Raw genomic sequence first — 23,908 nt, 5'->3', positions numbered from 1 at the left:
CATTTCCTTCTCCAATGCATGAAAGTGGAAAGTGGAAGTGAAGTCGCTCAGTCGTGTCCGACTCTTAGCAACCCCATAGACGGCAGCCTACCAGGCTCCTCTGCCCATGGGATTTTCCAGGCAAGAGTACTGGAGTGGGTCGCCATTTGGGAAGCCCTTAATATTCTCCCTTATAGTCGGAGAAGTTAAGAGAAGATTACAGGAGGAGCCATTAGTGGCTCAGACTCTTCACTGACAGAATCACTCCCCTTTGCAAAGAAGCATCATATTGAGATAGTGATACAGCACAAAGGAAATGTGGCCTGCCTCATGGAGGAAGGAAGTTAGAAATACCAACTATGACCAAGTGACCAAGTACAAATATGACCAGTTACAAATATACATACTGTCTTCCTTGCTTGGATATTATCTTTCCTCCCCTCCAACTATTTTATGTAAGACAGGTCAGTGGTGGTCAACCTTATAATGTCATCCTTAGGCAGAGGATCTCAAAAGAGAGTGAAGGGAGAGAATGAATACATCCTCCCTTGCATGAGTAATAATTACAACAGTTTAGGGAGAAGCAAATGTTTTGTTTTTATTATGGTTTAAAAATGTAAATACAGGTAGAAGGGGGTGTACAGATGCTAAGCATCTAAAGAGGTGCTATTAATACTGAGTCCTGTGCCTCCCCTTATAAGTAGGGGCTAAGAAGCCCCAATACCATATTTCTAAGATTCCCTTGTCTGAGGGGTTCTGATTTAGACTCCACCAGTGAGAGGCACTTATGCCAAGACTTAGATGGCGAGAAAGGAAAAATCGTTATTCTTCGCTGGCAGCAGCTGGCAGACACAAGGGCGTACAACAAACACAGAGTCCGAAGCGGCTTCAAGCGAGCTCCTGGGACACATTCGCTTTAATGTTGCCAGCGTTTCAGGTCACTTCCAGCAGTGTCCTGCGAGCCCAGCACTTCTCGACTTTCTCCGAGCAAGGAGCAGTTCTCTCTGACCTTCATTACCCCAGGCCTTTCAATGGCTTTGTAAGCATTCAGTTAATTTACTTTATTAAATCTGTTCTTGTGAAAATACCCAGGGTGGTTTCTGTTTTCCTGACTGGGACAGATGGGGAGGATTCAGCCAGGTAGAGATCAGAGGTGGGAAGGGAGGCAGCACAGGATGTATGAAGGTTAAAACAGAAAACAAAGCTAAACAAGTAGATCAGAACCATACTAGAGAGGTTCTTCCTCGGGTTTGGGGTTTTATATAATTCTGTCATCTGACAAATGTTTACTAAGTAATTACTACATGCTAGGCTCTGTTTTCAGTATTGGAAAGAAAAATGAAGACTCTTAGGTTAGGGAGGAGATGAGAAGGGAAAGAGGAGACAGTTAATAAGCAAGACCTAATTTGTTAATTGCTAACAGTGCTATGGAGAAAATGCTATGGAGAAATTCCAAGCAGTGTCAGGGGACCAGGAGAAGGCTGTTATTTTAAAAAGGTGGTCAAGGGAGAGCCTTTCTGATAGACGCTCACTGAGCAGAGATCTCAGTGAGCAGACAAGAGACCAGAAAGCCAGGGAGGAGTCTGAGTTCAGTGTATTCGGGGAACAGCAAGAAGGCTAGTAAGGTGAGATGAAGCACAGAAGATCAGACCCTTGGAGGCCTCTGTAAGGACTCAGGGTTTGGTTCTGAGAGAGATTAGAACCCCTGGGAGTTCTGAGTAAAAGAGTTACATGATCTGAGGCATCCAACTGCTGCGCAGGGAACAGCAGTGGAGACGACTGAGTGGAATCAGGAACAGCAGTTAGGAGATCACTTACAATAATAAAAGGAACATATGATAGTGACTTGGATCCAGGCATAGCCGTACAAATGCTGAAAAGTAGTTACATTCTGGATATAGTTTGAAAAGATGTGCTCACGGAATAGACGTGGGAGGGTACAAAAGCAAACAAACAGAAAAACAACAGAAGAATAGAAATGACTCCCAGGGTTCTGGCCTGAGTAACTGAAAGGACAGTGTTGTCATAAATCGCTGGAGTGAAGACTGAGGAGAACAGATTTAGGGAATTCTGCTTCTGACACATTAAGTTTAAGATGCCTATTACACATCCCAATTGATACGTTGAGTAAGAAGTAATGAAGAGCTGCCATAAGGCTTCAGAGAACAGAATGGCTAAATGAGAAATGAACTTCAGAGATTAACCTGGTTAATGTCAGATAAATTGAGCAGGTAGAGGAGGGGATTCACTGGAGGTTAGAGGTAGAGGGGAAAAAAACCTAGCTGCAATGTTCAGGAGGACAACCTGAACTTCAAGGATGGCAATGAAAATGAATTAGGGCACAGGTTCTCAACGGGGTCCACACTATCTGGGGGTATTCTGGAAATTCCCTGAAATACTGTTGTTATCAAAATGGTTGGGAGGCACTACTGGCAATAAGTGAGGGGAGGGACAAGATTTTCACATCTCCTGTAATGTTTAAGATAGCCCTCCCCACCCACCCCACTCTCCCACACACACAAAGGGTCTTATTAGCCACTTCCTTTCAAATGACTCACTACACCTCTATACTTGTGAAAAACCTGATTATAATCCTCCACGCTTAGATTCCAACTTCATTTTACAGATAAAGTATTTTCTGAACACTCTACCGTACATTGAATTTTCCAGGAATGTAGCTACTATGGAAAATGAGGACAGAAAACACTTTCTTTGGTGTGAAGCTTTTGTAAGAAATTTCACCATTTTGAAAACCCACACCCCGGAGGATAACGCCGCTTCTAGTATTTAAGTCCCTAACACAATACGTGCATCCCATGTTATATGTGTAGGGGTCACCTATAAAAACAATACAGAAGAGATCCGAGATGCTTTGGGTGGACTTGAAACCACATATTAAGTTAACATATGAAATACTAAGACATGAAATACAGGATTCTCACAAATCAAAGTTGTTTAAGAAGTTATTGTGGTCATTTTATGTACTGCTAATTTTTACAGCACAGTGATGAGAAATCTATCTTGCAATAATTATTTGAAATTGAACTTACTTATTTGAGGACCACCGGTCATCTTTAAATCTTACTCTAAGTGTCACCAGAGGCCCATCTCACTTCCTTTAACTACTCTTACTACCATTTCTGTTTCCAATCCACCCACATAGATCAAAGGAACAAAACGAGAACTCAGAAATAAATCTACACTTGTATGGTCAACGAATCTGAGATAAAGGAGGCAAGAATACACAATAGGGAAAAGATAGCCTCTTCAGTAAATGATGTTGGGAATACTGGACAGCTACATGCAAAAGAATCAAAATGAACTATTTCCTCACACCATATACAAAAATAAACTCAAAATGGATCAAAGACTTAAATGTAAGGCCTGAAACTATAAAACTCCTAGAGGAAAACTTAGGCAGCATACTCTTCAACATCAGTTTTAGCAATATTTTTTGGATATGTCTCCTAAGGCAAGGGAAACAAAAGCAAAAATAAATAAATGGGACTATATTGAACCAAAAAGCTTTTACACAGTGAAGGAAACTCTCAACAACCAAAAAAGCAGCCTACTAAATGGGACAAGATATTTGCAAACAATATATCCAATAAGGGGTTGACATCCAAAATATATAAAAATACACACAACTTAATAGCAGCAAAATCAAACAACCCAATTAAAGAATGCGCAGGCGGCCTGAATAGACATTTTTCCAGAGAGGAAATGCAGACAGCCAACAGACACATGAAAAGATGCTCAATATCACTAATTTTCAAGGAAATGCAAATCAAAACCACAATGAGACACCACTTAACATCTTTCAGAATCACTACCATCAAAAAGACCACAAATAATAAGTGCTGGTGAGGATGTGGAGAAAAGGGAACCCTCGTGCATGGCTGGTGTGACTGTAGATGGGTGCAGCCACTATGGAAAACAGTTATCGAGGTTCCTCAAAACTAGAACTTCTATATGACCCAGCAATTTTACTACTGAATATTTACCCAAAGAAAATAAGAACAGTAATCAGAAAAGATATGTGTACTCCAATGTTCAATGCAGCATTATTATTTACGAGAGCCAAGATACAGATGTAAATTTAGTGTCTATTGATAGAGTAATGGATAAAGAAACTGATACAGATAGATGTATATATAGACACACACACGCAGTAATATTACTCAGCCATAAGAAGAATGAAATACTGACAATGGCAGCAACATGGATGGACCTTGAGACTTCTATGGTAAGTACGTCAGAGACACGGAGACAAACACCACATAGCCTTAACTCATATGTGCAATCTATAAAACAAAACAAACAAATAAAATGAAAACAGACTCAGATACAGAGAACTGGTCATGGTCAGAAGGGGGAGAAGGGAGGGGAGAGAGGGTGGACAAAACAGGTGAAGGAACTAAGAGGCTCAAACCTCCAGTTTTATAATAAATCACAGGGATATAACATACAACAGAAGGAATATCATCAATAGTGTAATAACTTTGTATGGGGACAGATAGTTACTAGACTTATTGTGGTGAGCCTTTCATAATGTATGCAAATGTCAACTATGTCATATGCCTGAAACTAACATAATATTGTACATCACTGCATTTTCATTAGAAAATACAATAATTTTAATGCTATCTTATTTGTATCCATGGGAATCTGACTGAGTGCCAACACAGGCCAATGCTATTGAAGGAAGATATTACTTACATATTCCGAGAGAAAGGTGCACACAACAGGGTTTGTTCAGGAGGCAGAGAGAAGTGAGGGGAAAGCCTGGGCCACAGCCCTTACTGGAGTCTCCTTAGGAGAGGAAAGGCAGAGCAGGGTAAATGATGCCGGACTGGCTGATATGAATTATTCCAGTGGGCTCTGGACTACAGGGCTATCTCTAGCTTTCTGTATCAGGCCCTGGCATGATTTAGGGCAGGGAAGATATTGGCTTGGTGTGTGAGAGAGTCAGATAAGGAAGTAGCAGAAGGCTACAGATTTAGAATCACAGATGAAAGGTATGTTCAAGGCAAGCTGTTGTTAATCTTCAGCAATTAGCCCTGGGAGGGGCAGTCTCTATGAGCCTGCCAGAGCATCAAGAATACAGAGAATAAGGATTTCCCTGGTGGTCCAGTGGTTGAGCATCCACCTGCCAATGCAGGGGAAACGGATCTGATCCCTGGTCCAGGAAGATTCCACACGGCCCAAGGCAACTAAGCCCGTGCGCCACAACAACTGAGGCAGTGTGCCCTAAAGCCCATGCTCCACAACAGGGGAGCCACGCAATGAGAAGCCCGTCCACCACAAATACAAAGTAGCCCCTGCTCGCCGCAACTAGAGAAAGCCCATGCATGGCAACAAAGACCCTGCACAGCCAAAAATAAAAAACAATAATAAAAAAATATTTTTAAAAAAATACAGAAAGTAAGAAATTATGTAATTGGCCCTGAGGTACAGAGATGACAAATAGACAAATACAGAACATAAGAAAACAGAATAAATACATACAATAGAAATTCATAGATTGATCCTAAAAAGTATATGGAAATACAAAAGACCCAGAAGAGAAGAAACAATCTTGAAAATTAAAAACCAAGACAGAGAACTTATACTGCATGATTTCAAACTTATTACAAAACCACAGTAATCAAGCCAATTGTGGTATTGGCTTAAGGACAAACACATCAATGCAACAGAATAAGAGTAGTCCAGAAACAGGCCTGCCTATATACAGCTGACTGACTTTTCTACAAAGGCCTAAAAGTAATTCAATGGTGACAGGAAAATCCTTCTTAACAAATGGTGCTAAAACATCAGAATATCCATGTAGGTGATAGGTGGAGGAAAGGAACAATCTTGATCCTTACCTCATACCATTCATATAAATTAATTCAAGACCTAAACATAAAGGTCAAAACTATATATGAAGCCTCCAGAAGAAAAGATAAACTATCTTTGTGACCTTCAAGTTGACAAAGACTTCTTAACATAGGAAAAGTACTAACCAAAAGAGAAAAAAGGATAAATTAGATTTTATTCACATTAAAAGCTTCAAAGGACACCATTAGGGAAATGAAAGAGGAAGCCACAGACTAAGAGAAAACAAGAGTGTGCATCAGGCAAACCTCTCATATCCACAATATATAAACAACTCCTACAAATCAATAATACAAAGTCAAACAATTCAGTTTGGGTAAAATATCCAAACAGAGGCGGCATAACTATGAGAGGCCAATATGCACATGAAAAGGTGCTCCTCATCAACAGTAGTTATCTGCAAAATGTAAATTAAAACCAAAATGGTACCACTTCACAATCAGAAAAAGATTTATAATCCCACATGATGGTGAGAGAATATAGCGACTTTCTTAAATTGCTGATGCAAATATAAAATAGTACAACCACACTGCAAACAGACTGGGAGTTTCTTATAAATTTAAATATATACCTGCCCTATGACTTAGCAATTCCACTCCTAGGTATACACCCAGATGAAATCAAACGTATGTTCACCCCAAATAAAAGCACTGTACACACACATTCACAGTCATTTTATTCTTAATAGCTAAAATCTGAGAACAACCCAAACAACTATCAACAGATTTAAAACTGTGGCATGTTCATAATACTGAATGTGTGTGTATAGTCTCTCAGTCATGTCCAGGTTCCTCTGCCCCTGGGATTTTCCCTGCAAGAATACTGAAGTGGGCTGCCATTTCCTACGCCAGAGGATCTTCCCAACCCAGGGATTGAACTCACCTCTTCCTGCATCTCCTGCCTGCAGGCAGATTCTTTACCACTGAGCCACGGAGGCTTCCCTGAGTACCATGCCTATACTACTACTGCATCGTATTCAGCAACAAAAAGGAGTGAAATGATACACATTATATGTGGATGAATCTGAGAAACCTGATGTTGAGTTTAAGAAGCCATTAGCAAAAAGCTACACATTATATGATCCTATTCATGTGAAATTCTACAACAGGCAAAACCAAACTACAGTGAGACCAAAGAGAACAACTGTTGCGTGGCTGTCAGGGCAAGGGCTACTGCCCAGAGACAGTCATAAGTAAACCTGTAGGGGTGAGGAAAATAGTCTACAGCTTTAATTCAGGTGTTTGATAAGGATTTTTTACATCCATCAAAACATGCTGAACCCATGTAACTAATTCATTCAAAATCATTACTCTTTATTAAATGTAAATTAACCCTTTAAAATGGTAAAATGCATTGCATATAATAGCCATATAAAAGTTGCCTAAAACAGAAATAATATTTGAACAAAAACAAATACCTTTGTCCATCTGCAAAGCTTCACCCCAGAGTGGCTCCCAATCAACTGATAACCTGAATGAAAAAACAGGGAACACAAAATTGAAATTATTCAAAGCCTTATATCAAAAAGTGATTTTATATACATGTATATATTCTAAAAGTGATTATAAAACTGTAGCAAAATCATTTTTCTTCATTTAAATAATAACAGACAACAACCCCAAGGCCACTAAGGTTTAATTGACCAGGATGGTACAACAGTTTAAAATACGTATGTATCTAATAACACAGGCTCAAAATACACAAAGAAACAATAAGCCAATCCAAAATTACAGGAAGTGATTTTAAGATCTCTCAGCATCTAACAGATCTCATAGATCAGAACTCAGTGGAGCCCTAAGATCTGAAGCATCAAAGTAAACTTGATCAAGGGCACAGAGAGAGAGACTGCAGTTAACAACTACAGGAAGCACATGCTTTACAAGGACCCAAGGAACATTTATAGAGATAAAAAAAGAACCATATACTGCAACAAACAGCAAAAGCAAGTAACCATACATTTCTGTACAAAAAACGACTGGGAAACTGTCATCAATAGTCTTCAAAAATAAATAAAGAATCAGATGGGCAAGAGGAGATTAAAAGAAAGAAATATTATCCTCAAAAGTGGGAAAATAAAATTCTAGGAACCTGAAATGAATTCTCAGCACCCTCCACAACCTAGCTTTTAAATTTTTTGAGCCACATGAGACTTGAAAAGCATGGAAAAGCTATGCCAAAGCAATCACATTTCCTTATTTTAACACACTGGTGGAGCAAACAACTAGAATATACTGATTTCAGAAAGCATTTAATAAAGTTTCTCACGAGGCTTCAAGTAATAAACTACAATTACCATGAGCCTCTTGCACAAAAAGACCCTTGACTTGCAGACAAATGAGGCAAATGGAGAAATACAGCCTGGATGATGGCATAAGTGGATCAGTGGCTGGTTAAACACCCATGTTCACAGTGTGATGATTAATGGAACAAATTCAATTTGGATTACAAGTCTCTAGTGGCAATATTATGAGGCTTTGTCTTTTATCCTCTTCCACATTTATGTAAACATCTTGAATATAAATAAAGAACTGCTTATCTACTTGAAGATGGAACCAAGTCCAAATGAATAGCTAATCTCAGATACAGAATATGCATTTTATAGATTCCCGGAGAAAATTCTAGCTTTTTTGGACTTCTACATTATATGTTGCTCACAGCACTATCATAGAAATCACACTCTACTAGTTTTTTACATCTTTCTAGTGAAAAAGTTGGCTTAAAGCTCAACATTCAGAAAACTAAGATCATGGCATCTGGTCCCATCACTTCATGGCAAATAGATGGGGAAACAATGGAAACAATAGCTGAGTTTATTTTTCTGGGCTCCAAAATCACTGCAGATGGTGATTGCAGCCATGAAATTAAAAGATGCTTACTCCTTGGAAGGAAAGTTATGACCAACCCAGACAGCATATTAAAAAGCAGAAACATTACTTTGCCAACAAAGGTCCGTCTAGTCAAGGCTATGGTTTTTCCAGTGGTCTCGTGTGGATGTGAGAGTTGGACTATAAAGAAAGCTGAGCACCAAAGAATTGATGCTTTTGAACTGTGGTGTTGGAGAAGACTCTTGAGAGTCCCTTGGACTGCAAGGAGACGCAACCAGTCCATCCTAAAGGAAATCAGTCCTGGGTGTTCATTAGTAGGACTGATTTTGAAGCTGAAACTCCAATACTTTGGCCACCTGATGCAAAGAGCTGACTCATTTGAAAAGACCCTGATGCTGGGAAAGATTGAGGGCAGGAGGAGAAGGGGACAACAGAGGATGAGATGGTTGGATGGCATCACCGACTCAATGGACACGGGTTTAAGTGAACTCCAGGAGTTGGTGATGGACAGGGAGGCCTGGCGTGCTGCAATTCACGGGGGTCACAAAGAGTCAGACATGACTGAGCGACTGAACTGAACTCCCAAGATACACAGGGTTCTACAAAAATCTGCATTTAGGTAGGTAAAGACTGTACAGCACAGGATGAAACAACCTTGCTGCTAAGTCACTTCAGTCATGTCTGACTCTGTGTGACCCCATAGATGGCAGCCCACCAGGCTCCCCCGTCCCTGGGATTCTCCAGGCAAGAACACTGGAGTGGGTTGCCATTTCCTTCTCCAATGCATGAAAGTGAAAAGTGAAAAGTGAAAGTGAAGTCGCTCAGTCGTGTCCGACTCTTAGCGACCCCATGGACTGCAGCCCACCAGGCTCCTCTGTCCATGGGATTTTCCAGGCTAGAGTACTGGAGTGGGGTGCCATAGTTGACCACAATTCACACTATGCAGTTGCTAAGAATCCAAGTGCAGGATTTTTCTTCTTCCCAAGATGGAGTAACAGAGGGTTTAATCCCCACTTGAAATACCAAAACTGGACAAAATATACAAAACGACAGTTTTCAAGACATGAAATATCTGGCAACAAAGGACGATGATCCAACAGAGATGGGAAACAAACAAGGTTGAGCCTTACCATTACCCAAGCTTATTGCCTTGGACGTTTCTAGGCTATGCAGCAGGGAGGGAGAACCTAAGTAGAGCTTAGCATTCTCCCTGAGCTGAGAACACAGAAGTAGAGTCTAGAGAACCCCTGTGGCTAAAGTTTGCAGGATCGAGTTCAGCAGAGACGAGGGCTACACAGAGACTGAACTCTGCAGAGGATTCCTATACTGCTTAGTACACATGTGAGAGAAAAACTATGCAACAATGGGAAAGAACCATCTGAAAAGATTAAAGATACACCTGGTACTCACAGCCGGCTGGGAACTGTGCCTGTTCCTACCAGGCAGACATAACTTCAAGATTCCCAAGGCATTGCACAGAGTACATAGAAGGGTTCTGCCTCAATGGTGGGGAAAAAAATTAGCTCTGGTCTCATCCAACAAATCATAAAAGCAAGATTTAAAGGCTCAAGCTGTTTCCAAGTAATTTATCTTTGTCCCAAAATAAATCTCAAAAATGTTTTCAGGAGACAAGTTCGACATACATTTGGCAAGAATTTTAACAAAAGTCAAGATGTGACTGGATATTGGGAATGAAGAAAAATGGGTAGAAAAAAAAAAGAATTAAAAGAAATTAAAAGTTTATTAAAAGAAAAAAAAAATGTTTTCAGGAATACAAAACTATCCAGCACTCCAAAAGGTAAAATTAGATCTGATATCCAATCAGATACCAGACTCATTAGAAAAGACCCTGATACTGGGAAAGACTGAAGGCAAAAGAAGAAGAGGACAGAAGTGGATGTGATGGTTGAATCACTGATTCAAAGGACATGAACTTGGGTGAACTCCAGGAGATAGTGAGGGACAAAGAGGCCTGGCATATTGTAGTCCATGGGGTCACAGGGTTAAAAACAACTTAGCAAGCGAACAACAGTAACATCCAAAGATTACCAAGCATGCAAAAAAAACAGGAAAACATGACCAGTAATGAGGAAAATACTCCAGTAACAAAAACTAACCCAGACATGACACAGATGTTAGCAGATAAGGACACTGAAACAGTTAAAATTGTATTCCACAGGCTCCAAAAGTTAAGTGAAGACATGGAAGACAGAAAAAGACCTAAACTGACCTTCTAGAGATGAAAACTACCTCTAAGTCGGAACACACACTGGATAGAAGCAATGGAAGATTCAACATGAGAGAAGAAAAGATTACTGAGTTAAACTTGAAGACAGCAATAGAAACTATCCAATAATGTAAAGCAAGACAGACAAAATAATTTTAAAATATGAAAAGCACATCTGTGAGCTGTGGGTCAAATTCAAGAGGCCTATTTATTGGAGTCCCCAGGGAAGAGGAAAGAGACAGGGTAGCGGAAAAATACTTGAAGAAACAATGGCCAAAATTTGTCCAAATCCAATTAAAACCATATATCCACCGAAGTGAGAACCTCACCAAATCTCAAGTGAAGAAACATGAAGAAAGCTACATGGAGACATAATTACAATCACTCAAAATCAGTAGTTAGAAGAAAAAATTTTTTAGCCAGGGGGTAAAAAACATTACATTTGAAAGGAACAAGCAAAAGATGACGACAGAGGCTTCATGAGAAGCAATGTGAGCCACGAGACAGGGGAACAACACCCGTCAAGCACAAAAAAGAAGAAAACTGCCAACCTACAATTTTTAGGGTTGGGAGGATCCCCTGGAGGAGGCCATGGCAACCATCCCAGTGTTCTTGCCTGGAAATCCCACGGACACTCTGAGAAGCCCAGGAGGCTGCAGTGCATGGAGTCACAAAGAACTGGACACGACTATGAAACTTTCACAGTTCTAGGCACATCAATAAATATCCTTCAAAAACTAAATAACAAAAAAATCCTTCAAAAATGAAGGCAAAAGAAAGCCTTTTTCTGATATAGAAAAGGTAAAATAATCCATCACCAGCAAGCCCACACTACAAGAAATGCTAAAAGGAGTCCTCCAGGCAGGAAGAAAAGGCCATCAGACAGAATACGGATCTACACAGAGGAAGGCAAAGTACCAGGAGTGGCAACTACGTGAGTCAACACGTAAGATTCTTCCTAATTACTTAAATCTGTAATAGGTAATTGGCTGTTTGAATCAAAAGAATAACAATGTACTACAGGGCTTAAAACATACATAAAAATAAAATGTACCAAAACGACTGCATAGAGGTTTGCGGGGAGGGAACAGAAGTATTGAAGGTTCCTCTACTTTACATAAAGTGGTATAACACCATGTGACGATATACTGTGATACCGGATAGTACAAAACCTCAAGAAACCACTGAAGAACAAAATAAAGCTACAGTTAATAAGCCAACAAAGGATATAAAAGAGGATCATTAAAAAAAAAAAAATCTAAAAGAAGATAGTTCAACAAGAGAAAGGAAATCAAAGAATCCACGAGACAAGTAGAAAACAAACAGCAAGATGCCAGATTTAAACCTACTATAAAAATGACTTTCATTTACTCTAATTAAAAGACACAGGGACTTCCCTGGTGGTCAAGGGGTTTAAGGCTTCACTTTCTTAATGCAGGGGGTGTGGGTTGGATCCCTGGTCAGGAAGCTAAGATCCCACAAGCCTTTTGACCAACAAAACCAAAACATAAAACAGAAACAATATTGTAACAAATTCAATGAAGACTTTAAAAATGGTCCACATTAAAAAAAAAAAAAAACCTTAAAAATTAAAAAAAGAAAAAGCATATATATTTCTATGTATAAAATCTGTATATTCTTGTCTGTCTCCTCTAATAGGTCCAGAGTTCCTTGAAGGAGATAACTTCAAGTATCTTAAGTTCCTCTGTACAACCAGATCTGTTACATAAAAGGATCTCAATAATTATAGAAAGAGGGAGGGAGGCAAGGAAGTCAGTCTATTCATCCCCAATTTACTATTCTTCCTTCTACAAGCAAACCAGGATTATTCATTCATTCAACTGCAGCCTTCTTAATAAGGTAGGACCACAGAAATCCACATATACTTCTACATAAAACATTTCTAATTAACCCAGCCTAACATCATATGGTCTTTTTTTGTATTTAATAATTTTTTTAATAGACAATGATACGTAAAGAAGTCAGTGACTGCATTTTTCATCTGCATACCTGAGCCTCACTGATGGTCAAGTACCAACCCAATAAACCAAGCAAAGAGGAAGCTTGCTGGTCCAAGCAGCCTACACAAAAGTGATCCACAGAAACAAGACTGTGGCTCCTTAAACAGCTACAGTTGCCACGGCCACACACAGCTGAGCCAGCCGTAGCAGGACTTATCTTTTTTCCTCTTGGCAATCCCTATTTTATGTTTCCTTTTTTAAGTGATAAATCAGAACACTTAAGGGCTTCCCCAGCGGCTCAGCGGTAAAGAATCCGCCTGCAGTGCAGGAACTGTGGGTTTGATCCCTGGGGTGGGAAGATCCCCTGGAGGAGGAAATGGCAACCCACTCCAGTATTCTTGCCTGGAGAATCCCATGGACAGAGGAGCCTGGCGGGCCATAGTCCATGGGGTCACAAAGAGTCAGACATGACTGAAGAGACTTAGTATGCATGCACTCAGAACACTTAAGAGTGTACTGTAACAGTTCCTGAGGACTTTCACCTTGTTTAGTAAGGGCTTCTCGGAGAGCAGGAGTGATCATAGCTCTTCTTTCACTGGCTTCACTCTTCACTGTGCTCCTGATCGCACTCGTTTCCCCTTCCAGCTGCTCCTTTTCTCTCTGTATTAAAAAGAAATGAATGAAACCCAGCATTGGTCATGCGCGAGGGAAATAAGAGCATGACAGTCATCCACATGTGGCTTGGATAAAAGCGCTCCTCACAAACCTGTTTTCTCCCAAGTGATCACATTTCCAGTCACACAGTGAGCTAAAGAAACACCAGCACCTATTTTTTCCCCTATAAAAGGTGACTACATAGTCAAACACACACATTCGCAAAACATAAATTGATAATCCACTTATCTAGATGTCAAACAGTGTTCACAATCTGAGTACAGACAGCTGCCCAACTTTCACAAGTTATTTCTCTGAATTTCAATTTTCTCACCTGAAAAGGAAGAAAAGTAATATCCATGGAGCAGGATTGTGTTGAAGATTAAATGAAATGAAATGACCTGGCATGATGCCTGATATGTCATAGGACTTCACTAACTTATGGCTACTGCGGGTTGTAACATCTGCAAACTCCCAAAATAAGGCCAAAAATCGCTTTGAGCTGCCCAGACGGCCATCTGCTCACAAGTCAAGTTACTCCACCACCTCCACCTGTAGCCCCAAAGGCTTCTTTTAGAAGATCCCATGGTGGAAATCTGTCTTTGGTGATAGAAATCTGAAGGATAATATAAACCTGGGCTTCCTTTTGCCTCCGACCACTAGAAAATTCACAGCCCAACTCTGATCACCGCATAGGACACCGTGCATCGTGCTTGTCCTACAGTCTCTGCCAGCGACATCATATTACAATGACCCTCATTCACTGTTTGATGCTTTCTTCCTCTCTTCTTGTTTTTTTTAAAGAGGCAAGATAGTAGCTACAAGAGAGATTCCTTTTTTTTCTTATTTTTAGTATTTATTTATTGGCTGTTGGGTCTTAGCTGTGGCACGCAGATCTTCATTGCATCGCGTGGCATCCTTCTTTGTGCCACATGGACCCCCTCGCTGCGGCCCTGGGCCCCGTAGCTGCAGCACACAGGCTCAAGCTGCCCTGCAGCATGCGGGATCTTTGTTCTGCAACGAGGGATCCAACCCGCGTTCCCTGCATTGCAAGGCAGATGCTTAACCACTGGCTCACCAGGGAAGTCCTTGATTTCTTCCCCTCTTTTTAAAGCTCATTACACGTATATACATGTATACAAGTGTATACAGTGTCTCTTTGGAAGATGGTTCAAGTGCTAACCAGTAATTGTGAGACAACATACAAAGACTTGTGTCACACTTTAGAGGAGACACTCATCAGACCTCACTAAGAGCTACAGAAATCCAACATAACTCACCTGCGCAGAAACCCTGCCACCAAGCCCTAAACTACCCTCAGGGTCTGTCCATTCTCCATGTCCAGCCCCCAGTGAATCAGTGAGGACACTCACAGCAATGCCCCCTTTCTACCTAAAAGTTAAAACAGCTCACAGACGACATACTGTCTCAGGTCTATGTCAAACTAATACAGAAAGGAGGAAGATGGTCCATGTTTGAAGCTGGGCAGGAAGGGAATAGGGATTTGCTGTCTCATTCTATCTATTCTAGTGAATGCTCAAAGTTCTCTATACATAAAATGTAAAACAAGATTAAACATTAAAAAAGAGAGAAAGAGAGGGACTTCCCTGGTGGTCCAGTGGTTAAGAATTGGCTTGCCCATTCAGGGACATGAGTTTGATCCCTACTCCAGGAAGATTCCACACGCCACGGGGCAACTAAGCCCATGCCCCACAACTACTGAGCCCACGTGCTGCAACTACGGAAGCCCGCGTGCCCTAGAGCCTGGGCTCTGCAACAAGAGAAACCTCAACAATGAGATGTCCACGCACTGCAACCAGAGAGTACCCGCCCCACTCACCACAACTAGAGAAAGCCCTCACACAGCAATGAAGACCCAGCGCAGCCAAAAATAAACAAATAAAATTATTTTTTTAAAGAAAGAGAAAGTACACAAATGAAATTCAGAATTAACCTCTCTATCTTCTATTATTTCAGGGACGTTTCCAAAATAGGAAGTCAGTGAAAAAGCACGTTAGAGTAGTCAAATATACTAAATGAGACACCCAAGTCCCACAGTGAGTTTATACACATCCTAAAAGTTAGCATTCCAAATCACTAAATATAATCAAACAGCAAAGTTAATGAAAAGTTTTGCTGCTGTTAATAGAGCTCTCCAAGACATTTTTCCAGATGGAACTAAAAAAATTTATAAACAAACATCAATCATTTGTTCTTATCTATAAGGAAAGTAATCAGTTTTAATGCCAGGCATTTGCTTTAAAAAATGTACAGCTATGATTTTGCTAAAATATTTAAAAATAAAAGAATTCTTTGGCTTTTTTTTAAAGTCTGCTTCAGACCCAAAAGCAAAGATGTGAGCTCGAGAAGGAAGTCTCATGGTAGAGCAAAGTGAACTAACCTTGACCTTGAGAGTATTTAAATGTCTCTGAAGTCATTCCACAGCGAATTACTGTAATTCCCTACTCCATGCCAGAATTGACAGTAGGTGGCAACAGCTGGCCTCCAAAGCCTGTCACCATAAAACATCACCAGCTTATCTGCTTACCCTCAAGGCCACATAAATCCAGAACTGGACCCAGCATGACACTGGCCTCTGACCACCATGCTCAGAGCTCCACAGACAACCCCTATGGCTTTATGAACTATTTCTTCGGTTGTACTGGATCTTTATTGCTCCACATAGGCTCTCTCTAGTTGCGGTGAGTGGGTGCTATTCTTCATTGTGATGCACGGGGGTTGCCTGGATTTCTCACTGAGGTAGCTGCTCTTGTTGCAGAGCTTGGGCCTTGGACCATGCATGCTTCAGTAGTTCTGCATGCGGGGTTAGTTGCTTCAACCATATGCAGAATCTTCCTGGACCAGGGATTGAACTCATGTCCCCTACAATGGCAGGCAGATTCCTATCCACTGTACCACCAGGGAAGTCCACCCTTCTGGTTTTAAATGTAAACTTCTAACCCCTATATAATGAATACACTCTTTAAAGAATGGCATGGGACACCATCCACGTGCCATCACTGGAGAAATTATCTATTATAAATCGTGAGCGCAGCTACTCCAGATTCAATCCTCTGAACACATAGTTCGCATGGAAAGAGATCAGCAGCTGTGATTAAAGGTCTTGAACATTCAGGACAAACATTCATCATTCCTTCCCTCTACAGCAGGTTAGTTCTATCTTCCCTATGCAACAGTAATTTCCTCTCTGAAAAGATAGACAATGGTTCATAACACTCTCCAGGGAAGTGCAGAGCCCCTTTCAAATTCTAATTCTAATCTCCTAGGTGAAAACATTTTTCCCTGTTTGCCCAGAATATAACAACTGACACAAGGCCCGTATATTTTTATTTTTTATAGCCCTTTCATAGGCTGAGCAGAAATAAATGAAGATCCCAGAACTGGTCAATCTAGATGCCTCCCTCTCCTGCAACCCTATTGAACAAGTGACCAAGTTCTAAACTCTTAATTCCCAACCTGTGAGTCCTCTCCATCCAACATGTCACAGCTTCTGCCCAGAGCCACGGTTTCCTCTAAGGAACAACTACAACAGCCGAACTTAAGTCTCCTTGTCTCCAACCTGTCACACCTTCCCAACGTTCAAACCCGTCACACTTGTCTTGAAAGAAAACACACACCCTGGGACATCCCTGGTAGTCAGGTGGTTAAGAATCCACCTGCTAATGCGGAGGATGTGGGTTCGATCCCTGGTCCAGGAACTAAGATCCCACATGCCACGGGGCAACTAAGCCTGTGTGCCACAACTACTGAGCCCACATGCTGCAGAAGCTCGAGAGCCCTACAGCCTGTGCTCCACAACAAGAGAATCCATTGCAACGAGAAGCCCGTGCATGCAACTAGAGAAAGCCCATGCTGAGCAACAAAGACCCAGCGCAAACAAAATTAAATAACTTTTTTTTAATTAAAAAAAAAAAAAAGCAGCCCCTCTCCAAGCTGCTATTTTCTGATATGCAAAATGGAAAGCTGATTATAAGTTCACCTCCTAGGCACTTGGGAAAATGACTATAAATAAGCTAAAAGTTCTTTCTAAACAGCCAGCAATATATGAATCTGACATAATAAAAGGAGCCAAAAAGTAGTACTAATTCTCCTTATTTAAAAAAAGAAAAGATATTATACAATATTACCTAATTCATCTTCACATCTTCATCCCAGAAACCACAGTACCACCCCAACACTGCCTAGGATAAAAACAGGACAAACAGCAATTTGTTAAAGATTTTAAGATAGGAGTTCCATCTAGTTGGTTAAATGCCAAACAGGTATACTGCAGCAAGCAGGCCGTCTTTCTGATTGATTAAATTGTTCAAGTCTGTCTTTGGGTCTTTTCATATTCATTTACTTATTCACTTGGCTGCATCGGGACTTAGTTGCTCCACAAACTTGTGGGGTCTTAGTTCACCAGCCAGGGATCGAATCCACATCTGCTTCGGTGGAAGACACTCTTAACCAATGGACCATCGGGGAAGTCCCTGTTTGGTTATTGTATTGATCCTTGTTTACCATGCAGTGACTCCCATCAATACCAATTCATGCAGAAAACACTGGATATGGAATCCCCAGTTCTCCAAAGATCATTTTCCCCTACAATCAGCCTGGAGCCAGGCCGGCACAGCCAACGTTGATACTCAGGAAATGCTGGCTGAATAAATGAATAAATGCCTCAAAACTACCAGATAGCTATTTCCAGCGCTACAAGAGCAGATCTGGATTCTAAACCAGGCAACTTTCAATAGTAAAAACCCTTCCTCGAGTGTAACTACAACTCCACCTTCTGCAATTCCACCCCACTTCTAAGTGTTCCCAATCCTATAATAAAGGATCACCCATACACCACTCACCTGTCATGGGTGAGCTTTTAAATGACACAGGACTCAAAGCTTTTCCTGTACACTAGATTTTAAGGATGCCTTTGGAACATTTCAAAAAGCACTTTGACCAGGTGTGTCAAGAGCTTTAAAATGGCTTTCCTCTGGCCGCATAATTCTATTTTGGATAACCTGACTTAGGAAAATAACCCCAGAACTCATCAAGTCCTCCTGGCTGTATTCAGCCCATACAGCTGAATCAGGCTGTTTTAAAGACAGGGTCTTGGGGTTGAAGAGATGTCACCTCACATTTGAGGGTGAATTTAACACATAAAGCCTTCAAACTAATTATGAAAGGAGAACCGGCTTCATGCGATTACACCGCAGTACTAAGAGACCTTATAATCAAAACTGGACGCACTGAGCTCTTTTTGTAAATTGAAACGTTTCTCTGGTGAGTAATTACCAAGCATCCGCCATTGATTTCCAAACTAATGATACTGGTATCACTGTTTGTCTGCTTAACCAGAACACACCGTGGGGAGCATTTGAGCAACATTTATTTACTGCAGCAAAAAAACAAGTAGCAATCTGCTTTAGATTTACCAGCACAACATGAGAGAAACAGAAAAGAAACAACCTCAGCATTGTCAGGCTCTTCCTGACCTTGTTCTTTAGTCAAACTCCTCAGCCTGCCTCCTGGAAACTACTTCTCTCTTTTGTCGTTGTTCAGTCACTAAGTCGTGTCTCTTCCCGACCCCACGGACTGCAGCATGCCAGGCTCCTCTGTCCTTCACCATCTCCTGGAGTTTGCTCAAATCCAAGTCCATTGAGTCAGTGATGCCATCCAACCATCTCATCCTCTACCACCCCCTTATCTTTTTGCCTTCAATCTTTCCCAGAATCAGGGTCTTTTCCAAGAAGCTGGCTCTTCACATCAGGGGGCCAAAGTACTAAAGCTTCAGCTTCAGCAACAATCCTTCCAATGCATGTTCAGGGTTGATTTCCTTCAGGATTGACTAGTTTGATCTCCTTGCAGTCCAAGGGACTCTTAAGAGTCTTCTCCAGTACCACAATTCAAAAGCATCCATTCTTTGGTGCTCAGCCTTCTATATGGTCCAGCTCACATCCATACATGACTATTGGAAAAACCACTGCTTTGACTATACAGACCTTTGTCGATAAAGTGATGTCTCTGCTTTTTAATACACTGCCTAGGTTTGTCATTGCTTCTCCTCCGGAGAGACGGCAAAGGGGAGTGAAACAAAGAGACAGAGACTGGGCTTGGCCCCACCACTAACTAGGCAGCCATCTAATTATAGACAAATTGATTTACTTCTCTAAGCTTGTGTCTTACCCTGTAAAATGGTAAAGTGGAGATGACAAGGGTATAGATATCAGGGTCAGAGTGAAGACTGAATGAGATCATCCAACGTGTACTATGCTTTCTCCTATCCTGCTGAATCTACCCTGGAGCTCTCTCCCCACACCTCCAAACCACCCATCCTATTCAATCAAATCACACTGCTTTCCACTGCCTTGAGCACAAAGCCCACAGACCTATGGCAGAGCATGAAAGGGCCTCCAGGACCCTGCCCCTGCCCTCCCTGTCTATTTCAGCCCCCTGTAATTCCCACCCAACTCCACTCTCAACATACCAAACGCTTATAGGACCCCCAGACTTGCCAGGTTCCCCCAACACCCACTCGCTCCACATGTGCCACGCTTCAAATTCTGGCTCTCTTGTTCTTGGTTATCACTCCCACCGTTCAAATTCTCTTTGGCTTTACATCCTGCTGCAGAGGGAGGGAGACAGAAAACCATCGTGGTATTCTAGTCAGACTAAACGTATCCCACTGGAAGATACCTTCGTAGACAATGAAAGTTATTAGTTATCAAGGACATACTATGTGCAGACAGTAAAATAAAGGCTTTTGATGGATTAACTTATTGAATCTTCATAAGAACTTTATACAGCAGTTAATGTTATTACCTCCCACTGAAGCACAGGGAGTGAAACAACATGCCCGGACAGAAAGCTGAGATTGTGTGACTCCGTGAAAACTAGTGACAATTATTCAAAAAGAGGTCTTCCGGTAGGAGTGTTGTGGTCCAATTCTACAGCTGATGCTCTTCAGGACTAGAGCGTCCTGGTTCCTCTACAGTAACAACTAAGGCAATTTAGTGTGAGGCAGAACGATGATTGGGCAGAAAGCAGCTTGGGAATATGTATGGATGAACCCACAAAGAAAATCCTCCAAAAATATAAAAAAGAAGAGCCAAGCGGAAAGAAACCCATCACTGAATTTAGTACACTGTGCCCAATAGACAGTGAACACACAGGACACAAATGGGAACTCTGCTGCGACCACATAATAATGAAAATCAAACACTGGTGGCTGATTTTCATGCTGTACTTAAGTTGGAAATATATATATATATGTATTTTCCCCCCTAAATCTGATGACTTTATGAGATTTCTAGGAAAAACCTGAAATATCTTAAGCCAGCTGCTTGAAGTTCATAAAGTCCAGAATCATTTCATTTCAAAAAATAATTTACATGGATGTCCAAATTTTTCCTTAGTGCTTTTTCTCCAGCGCCCTCTAATGGACATAAGATGAAAAGGCAAAGAAAAAATACACCCACAAACTATTCCAAAGCCTTACAGTGCATGTGAAATCTGCTAAAAGTAGATCTATGTGTTCTCCACACACGCACCACACACACATACACCACACACACACACAAACACACACGCATACAGTGTTAACTACATGAAATGGTCAATGTGTTAACTTGACCATGGAAAGCATTTCACAATGTATACATATATTAAATCACATTATACACCCAAAAAGAATCACATTATACAACCTAAATATAAAATTTTGTCAATCATATCTCAATGAAGTTGGAAAAAAATTATCCCACAAATCTTCACCTACTACAAATAAAGCTATAAATGTGCTCAGTCGCTCAATCGTATACAACTCTTTGCGACCTCATGGACTGTAGTCCCCCAGGCTCCTCTGTCCATGGGATTTTCTAGGCAAGAATACTGGAGTGATGGGTTGCCACTTCCTACTCTAGGGGATCTTCCTGACCCAGGGATTGGATCTGTATCTCTTGCATCTCTTGCATTGGCAGGCAGATTCTTTACCACTAGCGCCACCTGGGAAGCCCTGAAGCTATAAATTCTGCTCTTAACTTGGTAGATCCAGAAATCTACCTAAATCAGGCATCTCACACACTGAAATTTATCCAATTTTAAGACAATTTCACTGTGAAAATTACTCAGATTTTTATTAAAAGTCATAAAATTATACATTTGCTTTGACTCTGTAACTCTGGGAATATGTAAACCAAGAAAATATCAATACTTCGTTCTAAGTAAAAAAGGTCTCAGTTCAGTTCAGTTCAGTCACTCAGTCGTGTCCAACTCTTTGTGACCCCATGAATCGCAGCACACCAGGCCGCCCTGTCCATCACCAACTCCTGGAGTTCACCCAAACTCATGTGCATCGAGTTGGTGACGCCATCCAGCCATCTCATCCTCTGTCGTCCCCTTCTCCTCCTGCCCCCAATCCCTCCCAGCATCACAGTCTTTTCCAATGAGTCAACTCTTCCCATGAGGTGGCCAAAGTATTGGAGTTTCAGCCTCAGCATCAGTCCTTCCAATGAACACCCATGACTGATCTCCCTTAGGATGGACTGGTTGGATCTCCTTGCAGTCCAAGGGACTTGCAAGAGTCTTCTCCAACACCACAGTTCAAAAGCATCAATTCTTCGGCACTCAGCTTTCTTCACAGTCCAATTCTCACATCCATACATGACCACTGGAAAAACCATAGTCTTGACTAGATGGACCTTTGTTGGCAAAGTAATGTCTCTGCTTTTGAATATGCTATCTAGGTTGGTCATAACTTTCCTTCCAAGGAGTAAGCGTCTTTTAATTTCATGGCTGCAGTCACCATCTGCAGTGATTTTGGAGCCCAAAAAAATAAAGTCTGACACTGTTTCCCCATCTATTTCCCATGAAGTGATGGGACCAAATGCCATGATCTTAATTTTTTGAATGTTGAGCTTTAAGCCAACTTTTTCACTCTCCTCTTTCACTTTCATCAAGAGGCTTTTGAGTTCCTCTTCACTTTCTGCCATAAGGGTCTCAGTTCAGTTCAGTCACTCAGTAGTGTCCAACTCTTTGCGACCCCATGAATTGCAGCACGCCAGGCCTCCCTGTCCATCACCAACTCCCAGAGTTCATTCAAACTCACATCCATCAAGTCGGTGATGCCATCCAGCCATCTCATCCTGTCATCCCCTTCTCCTCCTGCCCCCAATCCCTCCCAGCATCAGAGTCTTTTCCAATGAGTCAACTCTTCACGTGAGGTGGCCAAAGTATTAGAGTTTCAGCCTCAGCATCAGTCCTTCCAAAGAACACCCAGGACTGATCTCTTTTAGAATGGACTGGTTGGATCTCCTTGCAGTCCAAGGGACTCTCAAAAGTCTTCTCCAACTGCTACTGCTGCTAAGTCACTTCAGTCGTGTCCAACTCTGTGTGACCCCATAGACGGCAGCCCACCAGGCTCCCCCGTCCCTGGGATTCTCCAGGCAAGAACACTGGAGTGGGTTGCCATTTCCTTCTCCAATGCATGAAAGTGAAAAGTGAAAGTGAAGTCGCTCAGTCGTGTCCAACTCTTAGCGACCCCATGGACTGCAGCCTTCCAGGCTCCTCCGTCCATGGGATTTTCCAGGCAAGAGTACTGGAGTGGGATGCCATTGCCTTCTCTGTCTTCTCCAACACCACAGTTCAAAAGCATCAATTCTTCGGCGCTCAGCTTTCTTCACAGTCCAATTCTCACATCCATACATGACCACTGGAAAAACCACAGCCTTGACTAGATGGACCTTTGTTGGCAAAGTGATGTCTCTGCTTTTTAATATGCTAAGGGTCTCAGACCAGTGCTAATTACAATGGCAGAAAAGCTAAAACAGACTCAACGACCAACTGCAGCAGAATGCCTAAGCAAATTTAAAATGTCTAAGCATATTTACTTCCCATTTCAATCCGTCAGGCTTTCGGAGATTATAATGCATGTGCACACACGGGTTCTCACCTCACTCAGTGCTGTGAGGAGGGCAGAGGTTAAGGTCCATGTTTCTCAGACAAGGGGATTAAGGCCAGAGAAGATTAAGCATTGCCCTTAAGGCACCAAGTTACAAACCAGCTGGCCCAGACCCTGAATCTACATCTCACACACTTGTCATTCTTAATAACTTCTCTGCTAGGGTTTCTAAAGGCTTTCCCGAAGGCTCAGCGGTAAAGAATCCACCTGCAAATGCAGGAGATGCAGGAGACACAGGTTCCATACCTGGTCAGGGAGATTCCCCTGGAGGAGGGCGTGGCAACCCACTCCAGTATTCTTGCTTGGAGAATCCCACGGACAGAGGAGTCTGAAGGGCTACAGTCCATAGGGACACAGAGTTGGACACGAGTGAAGCAACTTAGCATGCATGCATGCAGGGCTTCTAAAATACAGAAGCTACTAAAAA

General features: G+C 41.6%; 1 protein-coding gene across 5 annotated transcripts in view; it reads right to left on the bottom strand.

Moving 5' to 3' along the window:
* Window positions 1–23,908, bottom strand: part of LOC133238571 (S-adenosyl-L-methionine-dependent tRNA 4-demethylwyosine synthase TYW1) — a 148,228-nt gene that overhangs the window by 109,674 nt on the left and 14,646 nt on the right. For 3 of the 5 annotated variants that reach the window (XM_061401827.1, XM_061401828.1, XM_061401829.1), the window contains exons 8-9: window positions 13,412–13,529; window positions 7,274–7,326 (exon numbers count right to left, since the gene is read on the bottom strand). In XM_061401827.1, coding sequence (XP_061257811.1) covers window positions 7,274–7,326; window positions 13,412–13,529 — 171 coding nt within the window. Of the gene's footprint in view, window positions 1–7,273; window positions 7,327–13,411; window positions 13,530–16,071; window positions 16,441–17,671; window positions 17,726–23,908 lie in introns of those variants that run through there. The other 2 variants (XM_061401830.1, XM_061401831.1) reach the window with 2 other exon arrangements.

The sequence above is a fragment of the Bos javanicus genome, chromosome 25, assembly GCF_032452875.1.
Source record: "Bos javanicus breed banteng chromosome 25, ARS-OSU_banteng_1.0, whole genome shotgun sequence".
NCBI lineage: Eukaryota > Metazoa > Chordata > Mammalia > Artiodactyla > Bovidae > Bos > Bos javanicus.
The sequence above is the reverse complement of the archived record's forward strand: the minus strand, read 5'-3'. Positions and strand labels throughout refer to the sequence as shown.